The sequence below is a fragment of the Achroia grisella genome, unplaced genomic scaffold (genome assembly GCF_030625045.1).
Source record: "Achroia grisella isolate CSIRO2021 unplaced genomic scaffold, CSIRO_AGI_Agris_v1 utg918, whole genome shotgun sequence".
Taxonomy (NCBI): Eukaryota; Metazoa; Arthropoda; class Insecta; order Lepidoptera; family Pyralidae; genus Achroia; species Achroia grisella.
The window spans coordinates 2,687,990-2,703,437 of NW_026713067.1; the positions used below are offsets into that span (position 1 = coordinate 2,687,990).

At 42.4% G+C, this 15,448-nt stretch overlaps 1 protein-coding gene across 1 annotated transcript in view; it reads right to left on the minus strand.

The window, feature by feature from the left end:
• LOC131854029 (myotubularin-related protein 5) overlaps positions 1–15,448 on the minus strand; it is a 95,290-nt gene that overhangs the window by 11,297 nt on the left and 68,545 nt on the right. The window contains exons 12-27 of the mRNA XM_059205156.1: positions 15,111–15,295; positions 8,629–8,764; positions 7,926–8,047; positions 6,920–7,017; positions 6,432–6,597; positions 6,080–6,185; positions 5,835–5,969; positions 5,354–5,522; positions 4,876–5,018; positions 4,369–4,526; positions 4,068–4,222; positions 3,743–3,914; positions 2,289–2,420; positions 1,528–1,633; positions 1,043–1,230; positions 236–390 (exon numbers count right to left, since the gene is read on the minus strand). Of these exons, the coding sequence (XP_059061139.1) occupies positions 236–390; positions 1,043–1,230; positions 1,528–1,633; positions 2,289–2,420; positions 3,743–3,914; positions 4,068–4,222; positions 4,369–4,526; positions 4,876–5,018; positions 5,354–5,522; positions 5,835–5,969; positions 6,080–6,185; positions 6,432–6,597; positions 6,920–7,017; positions 7,926–8,047; positions 8,629–8,764; positions 15,111–15,295 (2,326 nt within the window). The remainder of the gene's footprint in view (positions 1–235; positions 391–1,042; positions 1,231–1,527; positions 1,634–2,288; positions 2,421–3,742; positions 3,915–4,067; positions 4,223–4,368; positions 4,527–4,875; positions 5,019–5,353; positions 5,523–5,834; positions 5,970–6,079; positions 6,186–6,431; positions 6,598–6,919; positions 7,018–7,925; positions 8,048–8,628; positions 8,765–15,110; positions 15,296–15,448) is intronic.

Genomic DNA, 15,448 nt, shown 5'->3' on the forward strand with positions numbered 1-15,448 from the left:
CATATAAAAAAACTCTTCAAAAATACAAATTGAAAAATATCAAAAAAGTTCTGCGGTCGGTCGCCAACACGCTGGATATATAGTAAGTGCGGAATATATATATAAAATGTCGAGTGTAATATAGAAAATCGCGTGCAAATATTAGCGAAATTAAATAAAATAATTTAAATCCAAGTAAGCGAAATAATACTAAGCTATTGAGAGAGATGATTTAAAATCACAGCGACAAACCGACCTGAATCAACATCGGCCGTTGATAGCCTCTGCCGCGGCGCGTACAGCTCGAGGTGCGAGGGCTGGCGGCGGTCCTTCAGGGAGCCCCACCGCCCGAAGTGCCGGCCGCCGCCCGGGTTCACGCCGCCCTTTCCGCCACTGTTGCGACCCAACACGCTGTCGACGGTTATGTATAATCGTTCGTTTAAACTCTACACACGATACTATTTCATATCCCCTCCGAACAATACCTTGTACAATTCAAACGAGGATCGAAATTACAGCCCGAGCTGAGGTACGAACCCCTAGCGGTACCCTCAGACTAAAGTCGTATTCGTCAGGCAGGAGTTGGCCTTCAGCTGCTCCATAAGTCCTTCCGTTTCGTTTGGTGAAGCTGAAACCCAGCTGCAGCCAACAGCATTAGATCGGTCATATCTCGATCCATATTTTATACTGTTGTACAATTTGTTTCATACGTTATCATTTACTAAGACTCCGCTAAAAATCAGAGCTGTAGCTTCGCCCGCAGCAACATTTGGTATAGCTGTGTGGATATCAATACATGTCTGCCAATTCAGGTAAAGCTTCAGCTATTGTCAAAAATATTGGCTAAATAAATTGATAATACTTTTATTATATCTAATATAGAGCTGAGTCAAATTCTCATTTGGCACGTTAGACGCCCACAATTAACCTCCGTTTTTTCTTGTAACTTTATATAAAGTTTTACATAAATGTGTCAAAGTAGATTCTTATTTTTAAAGCAGCTATTTAGACAGTATGCGTCCTTAAAGTAAAGTATTTGGGGCGCATATCCGTCAGCGAGCACCTGAGAGTTCCGGCGGCCTTGGAGAGGAGCGGCGTGTGTGCGTGGGGCGCGTGGGGCGCGTGGGGCGCGTGGGGCCCATGGGGCGCGTCGTCGCAGGCCAGCAGCAGCGAGTCGAGGCTGAGGCTGGAGTCTTGTAGCGAGCCTCTTCTCGCCGGCGTGCAGGCCGCCAGTGTTGCCACATACCGTTCCTGACCATTATTACACACTCATTACTATGTTTCTTTTCCTAACATCGAGATCAACTTTCTATTCTATTCTATTCTATCTACCCTGCAATATCACTGATATATTTCACCATTTAAACCAAAACACAGTTTACAAAACATTATTTTACGGTTGACACAAGTGAGACGATTTTGTAGCAGTCTATTTGGGTCATATATGTGACTATGTTTAATATAAAGGACAGAGAGAAACATGTTCACTCCTTCGAGTTGCAATGATATATAACAACAAACATTAAATCGTCTATATACGGTACATACTTGTTCTAAACTGGACGTGGTTTCGGTACCACTTTGGGTAGTACCAGGCGTTTGGTGACTAGCTTTCAACATTCCCATCACGCCTTTATGATGGGGCGCTGCCGATCTGTAACAAGAATATAAAATAGAATATCTCATACATATAGATATAATTTCCAAAACCCATAGGCAAAACGGTTCTCGAAACAAAATAGCTCTGCTATGATAAGTCTTGAAATGGTGTTGCAAGGAGTTAATGATTGCAGGTTTGTTTAATGTATGACAATGGAATGGTTCACCCGTTCGCGCTAATGGTATCGGTATCAGTATGAGAAGTATGAAGTCAGGTCAATTAGCCTGTAGTGACGAATTCACCAGGAATTCATCACGAAGGTATCAATGAACTGCCCCTGCCCCTCTTCCCCACTGGGCACGTGTCCAGGGCTCCACAATGGATTGGGGCCCCCTAGTCTGGGCTAGATTCTGGCTAGCTGATTATAAAATCTAGCAAGAACTTCATCACATGACGACTTTTTGAAATTATTTTTGCCTTGTTTGTTTTGAAGGTAGGGCAACCACATATACATCTCTAAAGAGTCAAATTCAAAAATGACTTTGTCTATTCTAACAAAATAGTGCTTTATTATTGGTCTTAGGCCCCATTACCCCAATGTTGGGTACATTGGGCCTCTAATAGGTGAAAGACGGCCCTGTCCATGATCGAATAGCGTAGAGGTTGACCTGACATTGTTTATTACTAACAATTCCATCCCCAAACGTACCTGGCCAGCAGTGCGTGTGTCCGCGGATGGCGCCACGTGATGACTGGCAGCCGACCCTGGCGGTAGCAGCGCGCGATCCGCCGCAATGATTCGTCGCCGATGCTCTCCGGTACCGGTATCAGTGCTGGGTAGCTGCAGAAACGTGAACCGTTTTAATCATTATTGATCATTAGTATTAATTATTAAGTAATTTGAGTAATTGAAAGTCTGTAGCCGGATAAATAATTCCAATTTTTCCTTTATACTTTTAATGGCGTATTTATATGTATTCGCACTCACGGGTGTACATGCAAGTGCGAGGGAGAGAGTGAGGACGGAGGGAGGGGAAAGGGAGCAGGGAAACAGAGGAGAGCGAGAGAGGGTGAGAAAAACAAGGGAGAGTGAAGGGAGAGAGGGAGAGGAGCGAGTGTGCGAAGGAGAGAGAGAATACCTCCTGCAGAGCCAGTAGACGGCGTTGGCGTGCGCGAGGCGGAAGGGCGGCCGCGCGAGGCCGACGCGCGCCCAGTCACGGGCGTGGTGCGGCGTGCGTGCGGGCGAGGGAGAGAGGGAGAGAGCGGAGAGGGAGAGAGAATACCTCCTGCAGAGCGAGTAGACGGCGTTGGCGTGCGCGAGGCGGAAGGGCGGCCGCGCGAGGCCGACGCGCGCCCAGTCACGGGCGTGGTGCGGCGTGCGTGCGGGCGAGGGAGAGAGGGAGAGAGCGAGGAGCAAGGGAGAGAGAATACCTCCTGCAGAGCGAGTAGACGGCGTTGGCGTGCGCGAGGCGGAAGGGCGGCCGCGCGAGGCCGACGCGCGCCCAGTCACGGGCGTGGTGCGGCGTGCGTGCGGGCGAGGGAGAGAGGGAGAGAGCGAGGAGCAAGGGAGAGAGAATACCTCCTGCAGAGCGAGTAGACGGCGTTGGCGTGCGCGAGGCGGAAGGGCGGCCGCGCGAGGCCGACGCGCGCCCAGTCACGGGCGTGGTGCGGCGTGCGTGCGGGCGAGGGAGAGAGGGAGAGAGCGAGGAGCAAGGGAGAGAGAATACCTCCTGCAGAGCGAGTAGACGGCGTTGGCGTGCGCGAGGCGGAAGGGCGGCCGCGCGAGGCCGACGCGCGCCCAGTCACGGGCGTGGTGCGGCGTGCGTGCGGGCGAGGGAGAGAGGGAGAGAGCGAGGAGCAAGGGAGAGAGAATACCTCCTGCAGAGCGAGTAGACGGCGTTGGCGTGCGCGAGGCGGAAGGGCGGCCGCGCGAGGCCGACGCGCGCCCAGTCACGGGCGTGGTGCGGCGTGCGTGCGGGCGAGGGAGAGAGGAGAGAGCGAGAGAGGAGAGAGACCTCCTGCAGAGCGAGTAGACGGCGTTGGCGTGCGCGAGGCGGAAGGGCGGCCGCGCGAGGCCGACGCGCGCCCAGTCACGGGCGTGGTGCGGCGTGCGTGCGGGCGAGGGAGAGAGGGAGAGAGCGAGGAGCAAGGGAGAGAGAATACCTCCTGCAGAGCGAGTAGACGGCGTTGGCGTGCGCGAGGCGGAAGGGCGGCCGCGCGAGGCCGACGCGCGCCCAGTCGCGCGCGTACGCACGCTCACGCACGCGCTCCAGCGTACGCGCCGCACATTCCGTACTCTCCGCGCCCGCACACCCACTCACGTCCAGCTCCTCCACTGCAGCACATACGAAACATTCATTGTTACACGTATGTAGCCTGCATGATTATCAAAGAAATTCTACACAGTTATTTGTATGAAAAGATATTTCAAGTTATACTAATGTTATCTATAGATATAAATTTACACAGTTATGTGGAGTATACTCACATGAGAGCGTATCGGCGGAGAGTGATCCCATGAGTGGTGGCGAGGTCAGTGACCGCGCGTCCGCCGACGGCAGGACGTACTTCTGTCGTTTGGACGGCTTCGGCTTCAGTCCCGCTTTCCGCGCCGTTTTCAGTAGGGTCTTCTTTGCGAAACCCCTGTCGAGATCGATGTGCTTATTAGCTTCGCTATAGTACAAGCATAATGCATGACTGCATCGAGAGTTAGTCCCGCAGTGTTAGTGTGATGTGGTGTAAACTGCAGTGCAGTGCAGTGTATTGTAGTGTACGCAGTGTGTCCTCACTTGAGCGTGTGGTGCTTCGTGTGGTGATGCGGCGGAGGAGGAGCAGCGCGGGGCGCAAGCGCGAAGTGCAACTGCGGCGCGGGGGGGTGCCGCAACCGCGCTAGCTGCTTCCGGAACGCCTCCGTTTGTTCGCTGCTCACTTCTTCGTCCAGCGCCACCTGCCGACATTTATAAAATATTAGCACTTTATTATCTTGCTGTCCTAACTTTATTGTCATTGCTTGTCTTGTGAAATGTATTCATTTTTAATCGTCAATCCATCTTTTTATAAGAAAGTTTAGGTTTGAATGTTCGTTTCTTATATACACAAAACAGACATCACGTCTTCATGTAACATCTGTAGTAGGTTCTCAATTATATGGTGCCATTCCGGTGGACTGAGATTTTATGCCTCTATACCCCTAAATATTTGACCCTCCAATTGCCACTTTACATGCAACATGTATGTTATCATCTTCCAGACGCTATTAAAAGTGGCATATTTTAAACACCAAATAGATGCAGTACCTTGATGAGTTGGAATGTCGCGGAGCGTAGCTGCAGCCCCTCCTGCAGTGGCTGCTCGAGGTGCGGAAGATGATGTGTTCGAATGGGTTTCTCGCGCGTCAGCGAGCACAGCGGGAACGATCGTAACACCGTCTGTTCGCACGCTGTAAATATACACAGCTGTGTTGATCATTCTACGTTAAAATATCACAAAAGTATTGTGACATTTATAATTTATAAAACAGATTTTGTTTAGACGTACCTTATAATACATATATATTAATCGTAATTGTAATAAAAAAAACGTATGATGTCGGTATATATCTTGAAGTAGAAACGGTTTTATTGCTAACACTAACAAAGTTTTGGATGTGATAATAACTGCTTAAAGTGGGTTAAGCATTATCCGGCTCGAAGGATCATTTAATACATAGAAACTCGGCCGTCCGCCTCCAGCTCCAGCAGGTGCGGGAGCAGCGCGTGCAGAGAGAGTACTGACCGAAGGGGTCGGCGGGTGCGCCCTTGAAGAGCACGCGGTAGTTGGTGAGGAACAGCGCGCCGTCGGCCGGCAGCAGCGCGGCGGAGCGGCCATCCGCCACCAGCACCGCTCGCAGAGCTGGCGCCGCCAACGCCTCGCCGTTCACCAGTGCCGGCGGAGCGATGCGCGGCTGCAGACAATACATATTCCACTCATCTTATTTACCACACTTGGTACTTCCCTAAGATGGCCCGGGTCGACTGACGATGACATGATTTTATTGTTTGTACAGTAGAGAAATTAATTAAACTTTTGACACAAGTATACAACATTCATATAGACATGTTTCTGTATAAAGATGGCATTCGCTTCATTATAATAAAATTATTCATTTCAAAAAAAAAATTAGGCGTTCCACAAAGATGAAATCTACGGCCACGAGTATTAAAAATAAGAGGACATTTATTATTAGTACACAACTCTGTTAATGAATATTACGTACCTTCTGAACAGGAGGCAGCCGACGGCTCTCTCTCGCGACAGCATCCAATGTTTCTAAGTGCATATGTACAACACCGGGGATCATCTGATGCAAACAGCGCACATGTTCCGCTGTTACACCACCTTCGGTACACACCTAACGATGACAAGAAAGTTTATAATTATGTAGAATAATTAATAAAATTGTTAAAATTATACTAACTTCTTTTAATTAATGAAATCATAGTTAATTTGTTCAATAATTACCTTATCAACAAATCTAGAAACCATTTTAATAACATTATTGCCAGCTTCACCGGGATCCGCTTCTTCAAAACCTGATTCTGCATCTGCACTATCTGATTCGGCAACACTGTGAACAGCAAGTGAAAGTGAAATCTTAATCAATATTACAATTATATTTTGAAGAATTATTACATTTCTTTGTTTTTTTAGGGATAACTTTTTTCTATTCTTATTTAAATACAGTAGTTTTTTTTATCAATCTTAATGTTATTAGCCTACTTAAATTTTTAACACAAATAATAAAATTAAAACTAATATTTTACGCAGCAAAACAATTCTTCTGTGATATTTACTTTGAAATTTTTTATTTTACCTATTAGTGATACTGTTGCTTGCTCTGTCGGCATCGTCTCCTCTCGCTTCCGCTCTTCTACCCGCACCCTCTAGCGGAAGTAGCAGATACACCATCCTGTTAGCGTAATGTATCGCTTGGCTGTATAAAGTAGACTCTTCGCTGGCTATTAACTCCCGTTGCTTCTCTGTAAACAATTAAACGAAATTTTGTAATTAAATATTTCTGTATCAGTATACCCGTATAGAACGTACACGTAAAGTAGTTGTATATATTGTATGCCTATATATTTATATTTTAAAAGCAAACTAGTTTGTAGAATTCATTCGCTATTCCACATGAAAAATAATAATCTATTTATTAGTACATACTACTATTACAGACTGAGCGTATTTTGTCACGAGGAATAGAAACTCTGTAAATACTATACATATTTGAAATACTTTCTCTGTTGTAAAAGTTTTTGTAAAAACGTTTCGTTAACTTTGATCGACTTGACTTTTACGTACCTGGAACTAGACTGGGCCATAATCTCATTTGCTCGGCGGCAATTTCCAACGCGCTGGGCTCTTGCGCCTTCAGTAATGATATGTATTCTTCATCGTCTCTAATAAACAATTTATAAAACCATGAATACGACATAAACTTGGTAATCTACGTTTTAAGATGTCCTAATTCAATGTTTATCTTACTAATATTAAAAACGAGAAAGTTAGAAGTATGGATGGATGTTTGTTACTCCTTCACGCAAAAACTTCTGAACAAATTTTAATGAAACTTTGCAGTAATATAGGTTATGCATCAGAATAATCATCATGCATAATACATCTGCTCTAATCACTATGACTGATTTCCTCTTATTAATTGTTTAATCAGTTGGTTATATATTCAATATTTTTTCTATTTGAGTATTTAATTGAATTAGTGCTAATTGGTGGTTTGTATTCACACACTTAAACTTAAAAATGTAAAGTAATAATAAAATTATTTAAAAGAGCAACACGCAAGTTTTTTGGTCGTTCTTCTTGTGATGAGAAAGCTTTCCGAACGAGCGGTAGATTAAAAAATGTAATGACTATTCAAAAGTGCTTCAATGTAAGTTTATTTGAATAAATGATTTTCTATTCTATTCTATTCTAATAACACATAGGCACACACACATATATTTTAAAATGATATGATGTAAATTAAAAAGGCGAAATATAACGATAAATGTCCAGTAAGCACACTGCTTTACTTCCGGTGGTCACGGGTTAGATTCCAAGCACGGTTAAAACATTTATATTAATGACTTGTATTAGTTTAGTGTATTAGTTTTCTATGTATATTATTATGTATGTATGAACAAAAGAAATGTATCTCTGTATTCATATCATTTCTCTAGTATCCATAACACAAGCTCTGCTTAGCTTGGGACTAGATGGCGCTGTGTGAATTGTCCCGAGATATTATTATTATTATTATAATTTTCTATTTATTGCAATTGTTATCGAATGTATTGTCTCTACTACTGACCTGGGACTAGGCACCCTCTGATGATGTGTAGGACTCGGCAGGTACAACGCCTTGATATCTCTCTGTACATCTTGATAAAATGCTGCCTCCCAGAATTGCTGGCTTGTCCACACCGCATGCTCCTGCAATATCCATAAAATATAGAAGGGAAGCGTCTATTTCTATTTGTTAACTCTCAATTTTCAATGGGTTACGAGCCCCGAACTTCCACTGACTAAAAGTGCGTGCAGACTGCCGTGTGTTTATTTAAAACTGTTGACTGTGCTACGGCCGCTAGGGCTTCTAACTTCATTTCAGACCATTGTCCCCACAACGAACGGGACATAACATCGGGCAGATGGCAACCAAAGGCGAAATGCTCATCTAGTCATATTAATAGCTTCGGTGGAAGTAGGAAAGGACCATAGTGTCCTACTCACGTACATAACGCGGACGGCATAACGTGGAGTGATTTTACTATGAACTTGAAAGTAAGTTATGTGGAGACTTAAATGAATGGAAGGGTGTCGAGTGGCAAAAATATTACAAGTGTAAAGACCATGTCTATTCAAAAGTACTTACATTAAGTTTATGTAAATAAATTATTTCTATTTAGAAAAATAAAAACTTTTTAGATAAATTCTTTGAAACAATCTGATCTACAAATAAAAACTTACTCTTTTGGAAATTATTTAATATTTGTACATCTTTCAAATTCACTCACCTGTATGCACATATATGCATATTGTATGACTCCGGTGCAAAGTTTCCTGCAATATGCGGTGGCTAATGGCAACATAGCCGCTGCTATTGAATGCTCATCAAGGGGCGTAGTAGACTGCAAGGCGCAATTCATCAACCTGCACATAAATAATATATTTATAATAAATTGGACTGTACAGAAAGTAAGATTAGGGATTATCGTATTTATAGAAGTTTAGTTGCAAAATATCGATGTTAAGGTCACGATAACATCGATATATAGATAGTTGTGGGTTCGAATCCGCCTCGTGTAAGATTGCTCGCCGAGAACCTACGGCCACCTGTCATGAATACAATCATTGTAGCTGTGCCGTGCAGACCTCCAGGAAACGCTGGTGGTCTGCACGGCATTTGCCGAGGATCTAATCATGGTGATAGGTAACGACCTCTCGTTGCCCAAAGTTTTAAATGAGATGATGAGCAACTAGGGTCCTAGTCTGCTGTGCTCTTGTTCTTCGAGGACGTAATGAAAAAAGGAGCAAGCGAAAAAGATCCCTAAATCTCCCCCTCTGCTGATGCGATTCGGCGTAGGCGAGTAAGACAGAGAAGGTGGGGTGCTAGTCTAGACCCCTCCGTCTGCCAGGGCAGGATGGTCGCCGTCTCGTCTACCCACAGGGGCTTCTTGGGAGATCCCAGGTGCCTCCCATTTGAGGCAATGTAAAAAATGAGGAGTCTGCATAGGCGGACCAGCGCCCTTGGGACTGTAGATTGCTCGCGCATTCCCTTAACCCTTACAAAAGGTGAAAAGAAAGAACACCTTGGGATTTTTAGCCTGTAAGAGTTCGGCAGTACCCGTTAACCTCCCCCGGAGCGATCTCCATGATGATTTTCCCCAAGAAAAAAAATCCGCGTCGATCAGGTTCGAGAAAAATCTTAGTTTGTGGCAAGATGGAGAAATGTCAAGATTTATTTAAATGAAAGTAAAACTTGAGAAAGATAACTCTGACTACCAGATGCGGTATAACTGTATATTATCCCGGATGGGGTAATTAAAACTTTGAGTATATATATTTCACGCTATATTTTCCCCTATAATTATTAACCAGTTGTAACTGACTCTTTTTATATTATATTATTTAAATATGAACTAAACATAAAAAAGAGATAGATGGTAAGGTAATCGAATAATATTAAAATTATAAAATAAAATACAATAGTTGGGTCCAATTACTATCATACTACATACCAGAACCATCTGTTCATGCACATAATGCTCTGATATCGTGATACATGTACAGATACCGTGCAAACTACCGTCTGACATGACACATTAGTTATTTAACTGCGATCGCACCTATATTATTATCATTTAACAATTACCCGTTGCTGTGAATAATACGAAATGATTGCCATTTTTTTCTTCTGTTTGTTTAGTACTAATTTTGTATATGGAATGTCCTCGGATAAAATGATTGTAAGACTTTTTATTATTTGTTTTTAAAGTGTACCATAAATATAATATTATTTTTTATAAAAACCTAAAATAGAATATTTGTATATCGAAATAAACTGCCATAAAAATATTTTCGAGTTTTCTATTAGGTAACAGCTTCGTCCGCGCGAAGCTGTTATCTGCTATTTTAGAAAAATATTTAGTGTAGTTTTTTTAGTAAATGCATGTATGTACACTATAACTTTTAACAATCATACATAGATCTGGAGGAAGTTTCCTCTTTTTGTAGATTATTTGTTTACAATTTTAAGCAATATTATAATTTGAATGCCATTGCTATTGCAATACATCCCTTAATTGTCATTTTGTGTACTGTGTTTATAAGCAAATAAATAAATATTGTTATTATATAGTATTGTAATACCAACGGTTTAGATTAAGCATTGAATCAATTGTACATGCTTTTGACTGTACAGATTTTTAACCGAAGTTATGGGTATATTCTTTTATTATCTAAATGGACATATGTTGGGAGCTTATGTATAATGCGCAGGATCTTAGTCTGCTACAAATTAATCATTCCTATTATATTTAAAGTTCTTGATTGTGATGCTACCATACTAATTATAAAGTAATAACTGTTTTAATTAAAGTCCTTATAGAAAATGTTACATAATCAAATAATATTTATTTTTTCTCTGTCGTTCAAAGGCTAAAGGCATATGGACCGTATTGGCTATAGAGAAGTGTCCGGACCCTGAACAGTACTACCTACAGTACGAAGTGAGCAAACGGAAGATATCACGCATGAAGGACGGGTTCGACGGCATATTCCAGCTGGGTCTTACACTAGATGAAACTTACAGTGTAAGTCTAATGTCTCGCGTCAAGATCATGACCGTCTTTTTATACTACTATAGTAGCTATCTAATAATAACTTTAACAATATTTAAATAGCTTACAACGATTATATTTTTATAATTACGCAGTGACAAAATATAGTAATGATTAAAATTGAATTGTAGGAGATTCATTTTATATTAACAAAGAGATTAGTTTATATAAACAAGTTAATTGGTTTCTATTAGGGTTGTTAAGGAGATCCGTAAACCGAAACTATCGGATATCCGATATAAAAGAATAGCCGTAACCGTAACCGAATCCGAAATAAAAGTTAGGACAATATCGGATAGGGGCGGAGCCTAATTGAGACACGTTATGTTACCATTTTATTAGCTATTTGTATTTTACTTTTGAAATTCCTTAAAAATTAGTATCCGTAACCGAAATTATCGGAAACTAACGGATAATCCGAAATAATTTTATATCCGTATCTGGTATAATAATCATTCCTATATCTGAAACCTATCCGTATCCTTTGGGTTATATATATTTAGATAAGTAAAATGTTATAATACTTCAGTATTTTTTTATTTGAATCCGGCCCGCCTGCATATTCTAAATTTAATATATGACCCTCTGCAAAATTGACTTTGACACCTCTGATCTAACATATTCTACTTTACTTTACTATAGATGCACGCAGACATGTGTCAATTCGTTGACGGCGGTTGCAAGCAATTCCAGGAGTTCGACGAGGATTGTTTCGTGTGTTTTATAAACAAGTATGCGGAGGGCAACGCGATGAAACTGCTCGCTTTGGCCGGACTTGACCCCCCGGAATTCCCCGTACCAGAGGTAATATACATTATCTTTTTCACTACTGGCTTCTATGGAGGCATCTGATATTCAGATCAAAGAGCAACTTCATAAAAATCACCATAGATATTTCTGTTCTCTATTATTCTATACTATCTGTGCCCGCGACTTCGTCCGCGTGGAATTTAACTTTATTTTTCTAAAATAAAAGTAGCCTAAGTTACTCCTTATTACATCAGCTACCTGGGAAAAAATTTCCCGTCAAATTCGGTTCAGCCATTTCAGGGATTAGCCGGAACAAACAGACAGACAAAAATTTAAAAAAATGTTATTTTGGTGTATGTGGTGTATTTATATTCATATTCACGTAGTAAAAAACGGTTATTTTAATATTACAAACAGACACTCCAATTTTATTTACCATATATGTATAGATTTCATCCGCGAAACAGCTTTTAAATGTTACAAGACATCTCACTTGATAGTAAATAGTAACTACCGCTTGTATACATGACCCGCACTTCGAACATAACGTTATCATCTGTAACCCGTGGTTCTTTGAGGGGTCATAGAACCACGTGCTTCAGTTGAGGAACCAGCAGAGTTTCCATTTTGGAGGACAAATCTTAATAACAATATAAACGCGAAAGTTTGTGAGTATGGATGTTTGTTACTCGTTCACGCAAAAACCGGATACGCATTTATATGAAACTTTACAGTAATATAGCTTATGCATCAGAAAAACACATAGGCTATATTTTAAATTGAAATATAACATGGGTGCAACCGCGGGCACAGTTAGTATATATATAATGTCACTGCTTTCTCTTAGACCCAAAAACCATTATTTACCATAAAAGTGTTCGGGTTAACAATATAATAAATAATGTTAATCATTACATAATATAAAACAAAGTCGCTGTCGCTGTCTGTCCGTCCCTATGTATACTTAAATCTTTAAAACTACGCAACGGATTTTGAAGCTGTTTTTTCTAATAGAGTGATTATAGAGGAAGGTTTATATATACAATACATGTACACCCGTGCGAATTATGTTCTCTACTTATTGCAGGGCGACTACACCGTAATAGGCTACGAGTTCAATTCCTGCGAGCTGCCGCGGGAGGCTGTGGTGGGAAAGTTTCGAGTTACCGGCTACGTACTTAACGGAACGGATCCAGTGTTTTGTACTGTTTTAATAGTTGAATTCATAGAGGACGATGAGGAAGATGACAACGAATGTGAAGGCGATTAATAATTAAAAACTAACTATGTAAAAAATAAATATGTTTAATCGAGCAACTGGTTATGATTTTTATTCCTTGGCAGAGAGGGGTTATGCTACTATACTCAAATATAACTTACGAAAAATGTAAACAATAAGATCAAATTCAAATTCAAATATCATTTATTCATGTAAGACACTTTAGCCGCTTATGAACGTCAAATAAAAAAATTAAAATTATAATGTAAAAGACATTATAATTTTAATTTTTTTTCCCTGCCATTGTTCATACAGTTGAGAAGAACTGGCAAGAAAATCAATTGATTTTTTTTTAATTCAGTTTATATACAATGTATATATTTATATATATAGATGTCTATGTCTAACATTAATCAATGTCATGCGCATAAACAACTATTGCTATGTACGCTAACGTCCATAAACTGCATAGTGCGGTCCAATAGCTTTACAATTCTAAAATTAATATTTTTTCTACATATCCTACGATTGTGGCAAACAACCATACGCCCCATCTGATGGTAAACGGTTACTGTATCCTATGGACGCCTGAAATAGCAGGCGTGTCACGTGCGCCAGAAAAAAAGGATAAGTTATATAATAACGATTGTTTAAAAAATTTACATTCTTTACACCGTCTAGGTTGTTTCTCTACTAGCTACCCAATTGTACTGAATAATTCGATTAATCTAGCGAATGTTTCGTTTTACCATACATACATTAGAAAATTGTGCTAAGTAGCATCTGCGTCTTCATCTGATTTGTTAGCTAAAAGATAACCTACATCCGTACTTGCGAATTTACCGTTACGTCAAATTTCATTAAGGGCCGTTTTATCAAAATAAATTTAGTTAAAAATATATAATAACAAGTTTAAAAGTAGATAGACAGTTTTTTATTGGAAATATTTTTATTAAAAATATAACTATAACTATCTTGTAATTTTAAAAGTAAAAGTAAAAAATAAAATGTAGAAAAAAAGGCATTGGATTTTCTGACTACGTCGTAAGTGACATAACGTGACGATATATAAATGAATATAATAAAATTAAACGAGTATTTACGTCTTTACTTCCGGTGTAATGTATATAATTGTTGTTTGGACATGTTACATCTAGTTCATATTGAAATACACAATGAAATGGCGAATTACGTGTAACACGCAAGTATAATATGATCTATATCACAACAAACACTATTATTTATATATAGACATTCATTATTTGATCTTTGATAAAGGCCATGTTTATAATAAATTAATATGGAACGTTGCGCTATGCACTAAGAGTATACGCTGGCGGGGCGTCAGAGGAGTCTGATAGTGATGAAGATTAAGTTAGATCAATCAGCTTGATAGTTTCCCGGTAGGGTAGGAATTGTAGTTGATAGCATCACTAGTCCTTATTAAGAATCCCATTACCCATCTTGGTCAAGGCTAGTAGTTAACAGTATGCCAGTATTACGGTAGTCAACTAATAGTAGTAGTAAAATTGATAATGAGAGCGGACCGACCTGACGAGCAGCTCGAACTGGTGGTGGTGCAGCAGGTGCTTGTTGCTGGGCAGGCGCGCGGCCAGGTCCCGCACGAGCGCGGCGCGCGCGGCCGGGGCCCGCAGGGCGCGCAGCACGGCCGGGAACGACTTGTAATGAGAGCGGACCGACCTGACGAGCAGCTCGAACTGGTGGTGGTGCAGCAGGTGCTTGTTGCTGGGCAGGCGCGCGGCCAGGTCCCGCACGAGCGCGGCGCGCGCGGCGGGGCCCGCAGGGCGCGCAGCACGGCCGGGAACGACTTGTAATGAGAGCGGACCGACCTGACGAGCAGCTCGAACTGGTGGTGGTGCAGCAGGTGCTTGTTGCTGGGCAGGCGCGCGGCCAGGTCCCGCACGAGCGCGGCGCGCGCGGCCGGGGCCCGCTGGGCGCGCAGCACGGCCGGGAACGACTTGTAATGACGAGCGGGCGCGCGCGCCGGGGCCCGCAGGGCGACGAGCAGCTCGAACTGGTGGACCTGACGAGCAGCAGGTGGTGGTGCAGCAGGTGCTTGTTGCTGGGCAGGCGCGCGGCCAGGTCCCGCACGAGCGCGGCGCGCGCGGCCGGGGCCCGCAGGGCGCGCAGCACGGCCGGGAACGACTTGTAATGAGAGCGGACCGACCTGACGAGCAGCTCGAACTGGTGGTGGTGCAGCAGGTGCTTGTTGCTGGGCAGGCGCGCGGCCAGGTCCCGCACGAGCGCGGCGCGCGCGGCCGGGGCCCGCAGGGCGCGCAGCACGGCCGGGAACGACTTGCGCGCGTCCGCGTACCGGCACTCGAACGTCGCCGCCACGCACGCGCGCAGCACCTGCTCGTACACATACACACACATGGTTTACGTCTTCTCATTCGTTCTTGATATTGATAAAGTTGATAAAAAAAATACTAGGTGGAGTCGAAGCAAAGTGTGACATGAAAGTAAGTAGAAGTGGAAACGACGAGTGTATTTTACAATGAATAT